This window comes from Lepisma saccharinum, chromosome 16, assembly GCF_977018435.1.
Source record: "Lepisma saccharinum chromosome 16, izLepSacc3.1, whole genome shotgun sequence".
Lineage (NCBI taxonomy): Eukaryota > Metazoa > Arthropoda > Insecta > Zygentoma > Lepismatidae > Lepisma > Lepisma saccharinum.
In genome coordinates this window covers 53,487,296-53,500,654 of record NC_139244.1, presented here as the reverse complement: position 1 = coordinate 53,500,654, position 13,359 = coordinate 53,487,296, and the positions used below count along the sequence as shown (strand labels likewise).

At 40.1% G+C, this 13,359-nt stretch overlaps 1 protein-coding gene across 1 annotated transcript in view; it reads right to left on the bottom strand.

Moving 5' to 3' along the window:
• The window catches only part of hgo (homogentisate 1,2-dioxygenase), a 206,567-nt gene extending 194,290 nt beyond the window's left edge, over positions 1 to 12,277 (bottom strand). Inside the window, exon 1 of the mRNA XM_083138161.1 lies at positions 11,976 to 12,277. Coding sequence (XP_082994287.1) covers positions 11,976 to 12,147 — 172 coding nt within the window. The 5' untranslated portion in view covers positions 12,148 to 12,277. The remainder of the gene's footprint in view (positions 1 to 11,975) is intronic.
• Positions 12,278 to 13,359: the final 1,082 nt, after the last annotated feature.

Below are 13,359 nucleotides of genomic sequence, written 5' to 3'. Positions count from 1 at the left end.
CGAGTATCGAGCCTGGGATCACTTGATTACAAGGCGATTACGTTACCACTACACAATCGGGGAGGCCCCAAAATTGCGACAAGTCTAGTCTCTATCCGTGTGTACCATTCCTAACATTAAGTTGCACCTCTTTCCGATTTTTGATTGTATGGTTTCGCCCTCTTAGACATGAGTACGGCAATAGCTTGAGTTTACGGCTTTTATCCTTAAAATAGACCAAGGAAAGCAATAACTAGATTACGAATACAAACTTTGACTTCCGTTCATTTTAGTTGCTATGATACGATTTATATTTTCCTTCGGGGAAATCGAATTGCAATCGCTGACTTTTAAGAAAAATCGTTAACCTAGTTCTATTTAATATAACAAAAACAAAATGAAAACTCGTTCCAACTTTCTTTTCGTTCAACGTTCAAGGTCGACAAGTCGCGCAGTTCAAGCGAGCACTGAAAACGTTGGAAGCTAAACACGGACCTGTGACTTTTCCGTTTCCTGTCAAATCTCTTTCTCAACGTGTTTGAAGTCCACTTTATTCTCAGGTAGGCTAATCGACTACAATTTATGTGTATTTTTGTTATTTTACGTCGCTTTTCTACCACATTTGGCTAATCGCGACGATAAGGATGAGTGAAAATGATGAATGGTCGCTAACAAGGTCCGATTAGCCCATATGTGCATAAAGATAATAAAGATTAATAGTTCTCAAGGAACTACCGGGTGTCCCATAAGTCTGGAACCATTGGAGAGGAACAAAACAAGTTCATGTTAGGAACGTATTATTGTACAACACAGTTCAAGAGTGTGTTCAAAGTCCCCACCAGCAAAGTAACTTGGATTCGCTCCTCCTTAGTCAATGTCATGGTCTTCGTGTAACAGAAAAGATTGTAATATGAACAGTGCCTCTGGTTCCAGACTTATGAAACACCTGGTAGAAGTAATATATATTGTGAATTCCGCATTTTCATCACACTTCCTATATCTAAACGCTGCTTTTGTGTATTATCCGGGAAACTTGTAATCCAGTCAGTCCAGAAAACAATAGCGCTATTGGTTCTTGACTTTATGCACACCCTGTAGTAACTTGTCTAAATTAAGTTAACCAGATGATCCTGTTGCACAATCGCTGAGTTTGAAAAAAAAACGCAGCAAAAACTGACCGTTTCATTTGGAGGCTTCCCATACTGGTTCGTGTAGATATAATTTTCAGTGCGTGGTTATGTAACACGGACATCGTGCAGAACTTGCATTAACGGTGAATCACGACAGATTATCATGCAATTTTGGATTGCTCGTTTATATTCACTGCATACGAGTATTTTGACACGTCTACTTCACAACAATCTTAATGTAAATATCATCTCACTGAGACTTGGATTAAATTATATGTCATTGTGTTCCTGACACGACAATAACAACCACTTAAGGTTATTTAATGTAGCAAAAATGAAGTACTCAGTAAACTCATGTAATAATAACTGGGAACGTCAACTCCCAAGGAAAGTAGAAGTTTAAAATTACCTGACTCTCTTCGTCTGTGTCAAAGGACGTATTTAAGAGGGGTTCAAGGGGTCCGGACCCCCCCGAAAGACTTAAACAAATAATAAAAAAAATGAAAATATAATCTTCAGCTTAACTGTACCCGATTGTACTATAATAGATGATTGTTTATTTTTCTATGAACTCAGAAGGCAAGGGTTATTATTATATTTATTATTATTATTATTATTATATTTGGATCATACTGCTTTGAAGGACAGTACAATATACGATTTATACAAACTACTACTAATAATATTATGCATAAAATATTAATCAGGAACTTTACTTTTCGTCAACTGGATCCAACATCCTTTTATATTATTTGATAAATATTCAATTCTTTATCTATTGAGACATTAATTTCCTTGTTTTATACAAATTATGGCGATATTAAGTACACGCAAGCTAGATAATAAATAGCTATATGATGTTATATTTATATTCTTATATCATGTTTTTACGTATTCGTGTAATACTAAAAATACAATATGAATAAATTTACATATTTAATTAATATTTAATTTAATTTAAACATTATTATTATTATTATTATTATTATTATTATTATTATTATTATTATTATTATTATTATTCACACACTTGGTACGGACCCCTCCAAAATATATTTCCAGATACGTGCCTGCTGTGTCAGTTTACATCATGAAGTTAACCAAAATAGCAACAGGAAAGTGTGGAAGGATCGAGAGAATGGAGTATAAAAGGACGTATTCAGAGGGTCCAGGGAATCCGACTCACACACCCCATTTTCCTAAAGACTATACTGAGTTCGAAATTTCCTAAGCAAAATACTCGTTTACTGTTTTGTAATATGGAATTAATTTCTTATTTACGCAAAACGTACATACACAGAAGGATTAGATTGTGGTTATGCAGCTTTGCACTGGCAGTGCATGTGAAAAAGTACACATACCGATGCTAATAAAATTACACATAAATATAATCATTAGTGGCTTTACTTCTCATCAGATAGGCAAAGAACGTTTATGGTATTCGATAAATAAACCACTTTATACAATTTTTGTATCAATTTATTTGGCAGGACAGTTGTTTTATGCATTTTGTTTACAAATCTTAACTTGGCACATGAATAATGAATACATACTGTTATATCTGTATTGTTATATAAAATTTTTGCCTCTTCATATAATAATATAACATTTTACGCTCTTTGTTCGGACCCCGCCCGACACTGACGTACACAAAGGAGTAAGGAATCTAGCAGAGATTTGATCTCACATCTATAATTTCTTTCAAATCGCAATATTTGTTTTGTCGAAGCCACATTAGGATATGAAAAAAATGTTCGTAGTATGGAATACGATGGGAAAGGATTTTGAGAGAGAAGCTCAGAGTTAAACAAACAAGGAGGGGGGGTAAAATATGGGGACAGTGGTTCCCAAAGTGTGTGCCGTGGCGCCCTGGGGCGCCGTGGCTGGCTTATAAGGGCACCGCGAAATGTTCCAATATTTTCACTGAAATGACAGTTATTCCAATGTATGTGCTTATTTAGTACTTTTTACATGTAAAATATTTCTGAATTTGAAATATGTGTATGTTTCTTAACTTAAGGCAAGCAACCTAACCACACTAACTGAGTGTCGCAAGTGTTAGATAGGCCTTTATTCTGACTGCGCTGCGGATAACTTATGGAACACTAAGTGCGCCGTGAAATTTGGGAACATCTGGCCTAGGAGTAAGAAATAGGAAGAGGGTGGCTCACAGGAAGACTTAGGGGACGAAGGTCGTGGCTAAGTGTAAGGATTTAGGGTGGAAAGGTTTTTGTTCAGCCCGTAAGAAAAACCTAAGATAGATATATATATATATATATATATATATATATATATATATATATATATATATAAAGTATGATGTCTATAGCTTAGACCAAATGTTTTAGTGCACCATTGAGAAAGATGCAGGAAGATGCATTAAAGTACACCTCTTCATGAAAAAAAATGCTCACTTGCATCATATTATGCACTTTAACGATGTACAAAAATACATCTAACTGTAAACCCGATTCTTCGCAAAGGCCAAATGTGAAGACTCTAGATAAGAAAGTTTTGAAGTAGAAGACACATAAAATCTAGGAATAGTGTTGACGCCAATAAGAATCGGAAACAGAGGAGGTGGGAATATTTGGTGAGCCGCCTATAGTTAAACCAAAGTCGTAGTTTCTGGCATGAATCTTTCCCTTTCACCTAGTCTGTTGCGTCACTGGGAGAAGTATGCTACGAGATTCGTCCACAGGGTTGCCTTTTCTACGCGTTACAGCAGGCGCTCGAAACAGCCAATCAGGCGATCATGTACTTGAAATCCGTTTTCCTATGCTATTTGAGGCAGGGAATAACATCAGTCAAGTTTAGCTTTAGCCTGAAGTCTTTTAGCAAATGTTTTGAGCTTTTTGAGAGAGCCTGTGCTTTTACACTGTTTCTGAGGAAGCTTTTAGACTATCCGTAGCATTTTTAATGTGCTGTGCTTATCCTGAGCAGTCTCTTTTACATCCTGCACTTTTAATCTTTCTCAAAGGGGACTTTACACCCCCTTTTTAACTTTAAGGTGAGGGTTTTGTGTCGGCGCATCCAAAAATTTTAAATCAATCAATCAAAAATGTATACCGCGACTAAAACAGCATTCATTTGTCTAGCTTTTCTTGCTAGCTGTGTGCTGTGTGGTAGGACATTACGAAATTTTCCACTGGTGTCATCATTGGGCAAGGACAGTGCCTATAATCAAAGAATTGAAAGAAGAAGGCTCTTGATATGCAAGCATGGAGGTCAGAGCCTAGTATCAGCCTACATTATCGAGAGAAGATCAAGGGCCGTTCTTCCATATGACGTATATCGTACATAATCGAGCTCTGACCGTTCAGTCCCTTATGGGCACATTTGCTCCCCTTGTGAATGAAGCAATTTGCGTCAATGCTGTCTTCCGACATTAGCTCCCTGCAATCCGTTTGCATAATAAGCAGTATTTTTATGTCTACCTACAACAACCTTATTGCCTGAGCGCACAGGGGCCTTCAGCGTTATCCTGATGGCAGTGAAGGTCGACAAGGAAATCTTGACGTCACGGCTCCCGGTGCGTAAGTGTAATTGAACTCCCGATCACACACCATGCGTCACGCAGTTGTCGTATTTGGCGTCATTTCCTCTCCATTGTTAGTGCCTTAAAGCGTTTCCAGAACATCAGCCTTTACAATAAAAGATGCTTTACAACATTCTCAGAAAGGCCTTTGTAGTCTGCGCAATGTTTATGTGAAACTTTTATGGCTGAGCCGATACCGATGTATTGGTATCGACCGATACCGTATCGGTAAGTATCGGTTGAATTTTCTTTGAAGATACCAAAGATTTTGAGTAGCGGCCAAGAGAAACAACTTATTTTTCAAGATTTGTCCGCTGAAATGGTTCGTTCACCCATTTGGTGTCCCGCACAGATATTCCATGTACTTTTCCGAGAAATGAATCACGCTCCTTGGAAGCAGATGACAAAATCAAAGGCAGGACTAAAGTGAAAGCGCTGTACACAAACATGACATTGAACACATGTCACTGCCTGGTGTTCAATACTATGAGGAAGTAAAAGAAGCCATTAATTGCCAATTCTTGCTAGCAAACTCGTAGGGTAAGAACGTGGACGTTTTCAAAACCAGCAAAGAAATAACATCCATGCCCAGATCGGAATTCGCACCCTGGACCACTGGCATCGTAAGCACGCCATGCTAACCAATCACGACACACACATGCATTCGAAAAATTGGACATAGAAATCAAGTGTGGAGAAAGAGGAAATTTATCTTTTAAGATAAAAATAACGGCAAATAAGTAAACAGTACTTTTTCAAATCTTCGTTTTCAAAATAATGTTCAGGTCCTCCCCCATGGTATAGTGGTAACTTAATCGCTTTGCAATCAAGGGGTGTAGGGTTCAACACCTGGCGAACGCACATAGTGGTTTGGATCCCACTTTAAACTGTAAGTCCAGTCCGATTAGGCTATCCGTCCATAAAGTGGTGGAAGACAAGAAGCCAGCTAACCGGTTTTCCTCCTTTGTCACAGATTAAACTGCTGTGACAGTGTGCATAAGAACTACGTCATATAATGCAATACTTATGTTATCCTACTAATGTTTTTCCGGGATAATTTCTGCATATTTGAAATTAAATTACATGACGGGGACAAAAACAATATTAGCTTGCAGGACCAAAAATCACAATTTTTCAACTGGTATAAATCATTACGTGAGACTCCCATCGCTTATTGACTTGGGCAATTAATTGTTGGTGGATTTCAAAATGGTGGCATATGATATGTAACTTGACAGAACAAAGATCTTTCACAACTATCCTTCCTGCACCGCTGTTGTAAGGCGGACTATTATGGAACTCTTATCGCATGTTTCTCCAGGCTGTAATGAAATTCGTAATGTGCACAGCGCACATTATCGTTCCAATTATGGCATCTTACGTCAAAAAACGAGAACTTTTTCTAGACACGTTTTTTACGCAAAAGCTCCTGCGCAACCAATGCTGAGTGCTCACCCCCTTAGTGCGAGCGGGTTCAATGCTCGGTGCTATAGCTGGAACATTTCGGCGTTAACTCAGCATCTCTAGGCAGGCATGCAGCCAGGTGGGGCTCGGGGGGAATGAACCCCCCACAAATGTTACAAATATCTAATTTAAATAGCGTATAGTGGGATTAAACATGTTGTATAATAAGTTGTAATATACTGAGATATTCACATTCAATCCCCAACCTTTCTGCCTTTAGATGGTGGCTGGTGATAAGGTATAAACCTCCGAAATAAAATTCTGGGTACGGGCCTGTCTCGAGTGCAATTGCGGAATTGCTTGAAATGAAGAAGTAACTGACGAATCCGGTCTATATAGCCAGGTAAGAACAGCGATGAGATAATCCACGTCACCAAAAGAACCTCTTGGCAATCAGTGTGACTGTAACGGTTCTTATCCATTTCTACTAGTTTCTAGCAAATAATAATAACTAATGTAATCTTAAGCTCTTTAAACCAATTCCACAAAATTCTCAATTTAACTATCCATTGTGTATTTTGACTTAGCTGTTCATACAATTGGTCAAGGATACGTTTCGTCTACAAATTCTCCTGTCGATGCTAAATTCAGTTTCTCCTGACGCCCCTAGTTCAGAAATATCTTGAAAAGTTTCAGACATTTATTTCAAGAAATCTTGTTAACATTTTTAGTTCACTAATAACAATAGCTACATTTTCTGTTAAATTTCCCACTAGAAACTTAATAACAACTATACACACAACTTCGTTTTGATGGTTAGTGACATTGCCTTATATGGCCAGAGAATTTATCCAGTCTGCGCGGTGGAGTTCTATGGACCACGAAAACAGATGTTGCCGTTTTGAACCCTAGTTCAGTATGATAGTATCTTAACATTTATCGTATTATTCATTAGATCATTCATCAGTTGGTTTCAGTTCACTTTTATACACAGATAGGCCAATCGGGATTGGAGTTACTGCTTTGAAGTGGGATGCAACTACTATGTACCTCCACCTGGTATCGGACCCGGGGCCCGTTGATTATAAAGCGACGACGTTACCATTACGCTATCGGTGAGTCTCTTTCATTATTTTCATCGTTGCGATGATCCGAAGAAGTAGAACAGCGAGTTAGAGTAACGAAATAGAAATAAAAAGGACATAATTCATAATTCAACTTGATATGCAATTAGTTTAGAGCAGTGTGCAAGGTAAGTGTGCTTTGGAGAGGGATACTCACTCAGTGTTGTACGTATCTGTGAAATCATTTCCTGGGACTTTTTTTTTAATTTTTAATGTATGCAAAGTTGTATACGTATGTTATCAGTCAGTAAACTCTAACATTGCCTTCAATGTTTCAATTTTCAATGTTGCCTTAGTATCTAGGACATTAAGTCCTATGATAACGTTTACACATAATTTATAAATTTGTATTTTTACATTCTAAGAAATTCCATACACAAAAAGAGCTATTGAATTGGTAACACTGAGAAAACTTGACCAAATATCTATTGCGCGTTCAACTCAATGACAGCGGGCGGCGAGAAATGTGATCTGCGTACCTGCTCCAACAAATAAAGCTGACGAAATCATCGCGTATGTCAAATTGGCCCCCAAGTAAATGGGGGGAGGGGGCAACTTGACATACGCAAAATCATCTCTTGCCATGGCGGTAGGCTTTCAAGTACAGTAGTTCATTTGACAATAGACAGAGCAACGGAGTTACTATGGGAGCTTTGGTGAAACCTCTGTACCCGAACACAATAAACAATGAGCTATATAAAAATAGAACTTCTGACGCTAAGTAGGAAGAAACTGTTTTAAAGGTTAATTAACTGTATTCACGAATGGTTTTTCGGTGGTGTTCGTTCTATACTTAAGATATGGTGTGATATACTTTCAATTCCATTTGGTGGGGATAAAAACATCTCTGACAGGGATTACGAAATTGTTCTTCTGCCGGGATAACAATTCTTGGTGGGGGGGAATCCCCGGCATTCCACCCCCCCCCCCCCCCCGCTAATTCGCACACTGGTTTAGAGTGTATCACATAGAGACTTGGTTTGGAAATTGTCTGTGAAGTACTGTACAACAACTTCTTGATTGATCTCGAAAATGCTTTCGTTACATTTAATGCATCAATCAGCCCCGCCTTGATAGCATAATGGTAACGCTATCGCCTTGTAAGCAAGGGGTCCCGTCTTCAACCATATAACTTTAAACTGTAGGCGAAGTCCCGATTAGCCTATCTGTCATAAAGCGAATTTAAAATTAAGTTTCACAAAAGTTTGATTCACGAGTCCTCTTTCCAGCATTCGTCTTTTCATTCACAAATGAAACACTCATTCTTGCCAGTAAATAGACTGCAAAACAATTTCAACCAGTTCTCCACATACCAGTTTGGCGCAAACTTGACTGACGACATAAAACGCGAAGAGACAAGATTTCTTGGTGCTTTGCTGCTCAACTGGTTCTCTATTTTTAGGCCTACCTTTCCATGCCATGGCACCCCGAGATACGAGAAATACATATGTGGCGGGGATTGGGGGACTCATGTTAATTAATTATAAGCAGAACGGATCATTGTCTGAAAGTTGTTGCACTTTTAGCAGCTGATTGTTTCTTTCCAGAAGCAACTAAGTCCTTGGTGTTCCAGGAAACACGTGTGGTGGACGTGATCAACTGCATGAATGGAAACATTAATGTGAACAAAGACGATGCGTTTGTTGGCCTCGAAGCCACAGGGACATAGAGACCATTAACACTCTTGGAGTAAGTATCATAAACCATCCGTTGTCCGTTAGGATCATCACAGTCAAGAAACCGAAAAACTGATAGAAACCATTAGGAATGGTATTAACTTTTGATCTGTGTATTCAAAGATATGATAGAATTAATGTTCTACATTGACATTACGTCCGGGTAACTAAATCATGGAGGTAGAAGTTGAGGTGGATTTGCAAACCTGTGCGGGAAACAGAACTTGGGGCCTCTTGATTACAGGCCGCTTAGCTATCGAAGATGCCAAGATAATAGGGATTGGACTTACACTTACAGTTCTTGTATTCTGATGTTTGAGGATCAATTGTAACGCCACTTACGTACTGATTTAATCAATCCTTGGGGGGGGAAAAAACATCGTTTTAATGTGAATGGTAACACTCTTAAATTGGCGTGGTAGTATTAACGTTGTCTTTCACATTGTAACCCAGTCCCGATTAGCCGTTTTGTGCATAAAGTGGACTTGAAACAAGAATTGAAACATGCAAACACACTTAAGTTCACTTGCAGGGCATGCTGGTTGTTCAAGTCTGTAGCGACAGATTAAAGTGGAATACGAATGACTGTGCAATGTGCCCCCATGGGGATTTGAAACCTAGGCACTTGATTACAAGGCCGAGAGATGCACTCCTACCGGCATTTCTTTCCAGGATAGCAATGTGATATCTTTGAGGAATACGTAAACTAGATCATGTGTAAATATTAACTCCTAAGCTAAATTCCATGGGGCAACTGCCCTCTGAGGGCTAGGACCTGAAAAGCATTTTTCACTGAGTGGCGTGTGCTCAGCTGATCGAGTCCCATCGCGGCGGTTTTCCGGATTTCGAGACCGGAGACCGATTCTTCTTCTTTTCGAGTTGCTTCCAAATTGTCCTCACGATGTGAATCAACGCCGAAATTTGTGTGGCCTCACCGGGATTCAAAACCCGAACCGCTTACACAATTGCGCTACGCGGAAGCCCGAATATCAAGTCTCCATTGTAAAAATATTAGTGAAGTTATATTTCGGGTCGCTTCGTGATCTCGTCTGACAGGCATGATAATGCGTGCTACACCTCCGATGCCACGAAATTGTAGAAACTGCGAGCGATGGAACACCAATGACGTAGCCGGGACTGGAAGCCAGGCAGTTAGCAGAGAGATCATTGGATGAACATTGAATATAAAAATTCAACTATCCTGTAACTCGAAATGCTTCAAATCAAGATTTATGCATTCGTAGTACATGACACAAAAGCAGCTGATGAAAGTACCTCTTGATTCATTTTTCTGTGTATGTTGTCACACGCATCATAAGGAGTTTAAGCAAGAATGTGTTATTGGACAAAACTACAATCAATCTATCTGTCTAATATACATATATACATACATATATATATATATATATATATATATATATATATATATATGAAAAACTAAATATGCTGACCAAGGCAGTAATTTATTTTATTAAAAACATAAACTAAAACGTAACGTTTCAACCTTCTAGCAACCTTTTGTACTTGATACAGAGTCTGATGAAGACCTTGCTAGAAGGTTGAAACGTTACGTTTTAGTTTATGTTTTTAATAAAATAAATTACTGCCTTGGTCAGCATATTTTGTTTTTCATAATCATGGAAACAAGGCTTAATGGTGTTATATATATATATATATATATATATATATATATATATATATATATGGGCCTCCCTCATGGCGCAGTGGTAGCATCATTACCTTGTAATCTAAGGGTCCCGGGTTCGATACCCGGTGGAGGCACAAGTGTTTCGGATCCCACTTTAAACTGTAGGTCCAGTCCCAGCCTTACTGTGCATAAAGTGGACTTAAAACACCAACTCAAACCAATATCTATATATATATATATAGAGAGAGAGAGAGAGAGAGAGAGAGAGACATAAACACACACATTTTTTTCAATGGACACATTTTGCATTCTGTGTGTACGTTGCTATACCAGAATGATTAAATATTCGAATATAGATATGGTATCTGGACAGAGGTGGAGGAGGTGGGGGACGTCGAAAACAGAGAAGTAGGCACTTGACAGAAGCACATGATATGACCCGGACACTAAAACCTAATTCTTGGAATGAATTAAATAGTTTTGGGCAAATTGGAAATACAGCTTACAATCTCAGCCTGAAATATATTCGTAACAAACAGAAAGACTTCATAAAGACAATTGCAGAAGCATCGAAGCTTAAAACCAACAGCGGTGTGTCCAGATTATTGGATCCGGTACACACTTGAAGTGGAAGCTAGAAGGTCTTTTGTGCTGTCGGCAAGATGTCTGAGAAAACTGTATGTTGTTTTCCAATTACCTTTTGTGCATAATCTGACTTCATTGCCAATTGCTTATTTTAAATAGCTTTTCTTTCACTTTTGGCAAATCGCGACACTGAGGATATGATGAAATTGATCAAGAGACATTTATAAAGAACGCCCACATCTAGGCCGAAATTCAAACCCGGGTCCTCTGGTGTCGTAGCGCGTTGCCGTAGCCACTGATGTCGGAAGGAATTTAGTCTCGTTAGAGGCATTAGCAAATTGGGACTGGAGGTATGTGGAAGATTTCCCAGGTTCACTAAACTTACCTACCAAGTTTGGGAGTGACAATTTTTTTTGTAGAAATTTCATCTTTGTTTTTAATGTACTGCGAAGAGATTCCCCGAAAGCGCAGTGTTAACGTTGTCACCTTGCAATCAAGAAGTCCCCAGGTGTAGGCGCATAGTTCTCCGGACCTCATTTCAAACTCTAAGTCCAGTCCCGGTTAGCCTATCAGAGCAAGGAAGTAGACTTAAAACAACTTTAAAATCAGTTTCGACTTTGGTTTGTTTTGTCTACACGAGTACTAGTATAGAGACCTGACGAAAACGGAAGCTTCTTGATCTGTATTCACGAGACGATCCGACGCTTCAATAAGTCCAGTTTCTTCTCTACTATCAACGATTGATTTCACGTCCCGTTTTTACCACCTTCGGCAAATCGCGTAACCTTCAAACAAGGCCACGTACGTTTTCTCAAACTTCAGCGTCCTCGCAGTTTCCTTATCGATGCACAACAACAAAAAATTTGGGCCAAAAAAATTGGGGTGACTTACCCTTTCCTCTCCCCAAGTGGACGGAGTACTGAAGATTCTCGAACTCAATGTTCACCAAGGGTTTGTGTGCCAGGTGTGTTAGCGTCGGGAGTTTGGCGCTCGTCTTAATCCTCGTGACTTGGTGGCGCTTCCGTCTGGCGTTTCCACCCTGGACACCGTCGTCCGTCCCCATAGTTCGCACTGATCAAAAAAGCCGCGGCTGGACCCCTTTCGTCGGAGAGCTGCACCGACCCGCATCACACGACAGCGAGAGAGAAGAAATCACCCGCTTTGCTCCACCGTGCTGTACGTCGCGGACGGCATTGGGTCACGTGAACTCTGATGCAACAAATCGCGTTCGGTTGCCTCGCCGGGAGAGACACGTTCGGTTCCCACGTGCAGCGTGGCCAGGTACTGGTGAGTTTCCACGCTGCTTGAAGGAAATGTGACTGAAAAGAGCTTCGTAGACTTTAAGGGGAAAGTGCAGGCTCTATCAGGACTCGAACCCGGGTCTCTGGCGTACCGTGTCATTGTTATACCAAACTTTTTTTTTTAAGGTATACCAATATTCGGCAGTGTCCTCCGTCATTCACACATTTCTCAAACTTTCACACGTGTCAATTTTTACTGTACTCTCGTTTTTACTCATTTCTGACAAACGCATACATCCAAGTACTAGCCGGGATTCGAACCCGGGAACCCTGGCTTCGTAGCGCGCTTCGCTAACCACTCCGCCATGGAGGTCGACAATATGGATAGCAGTGCCTAACCAACTGCTCTAGATAGTTAAGTCACTTAAATGATTGATTGCTTTGTTGTTTTTTAAGTCCACTTTATGCAGAGACAGGCTAATCGGGACTGGACCTACAGTTTAAAGCGGGATCCGAACCACTATGGACCTCAACCGGGTATCGAACTCGGGACTCCTTGATTACAAGGCGACGACGCTACAACTACGCCATCAGGGAGGCAACTGAGCTACCGAGACAGTTATGGTTTTAACTGATTTTTCGCTTGTAAGCTTGACGCACATTGAGACGCGAAGAAACGAGGCAGCATAACGCAACAGATCCGTTTCCGGCGTCTCAGTATCCTATAACCTTCAAGATAACCTGCAAACTTCTGGCACGGAAATTCCGAAGTCCCTTTCCGAGGGTAGTCAGCCTATGTACCGCGCCGAACCAAGGAGCAGCGCGGAACATTTTCCATGCTCGGCTAAAGCGGGACCGAGCATGACGCTTGCCGAAGGTTAACGAGTAGACGCGGAATTACACGAGAGGGCATTTTGATGTGCAGCTTAAGGTGCGTATACATGTGCGAACCGAACTGTTCGCGAACTGCTTGTGAACCGCGTTCGCAGTTTACACTGGGAAAGCGTCGTGCGTAGTTCGTTGCTTTTGCCTGC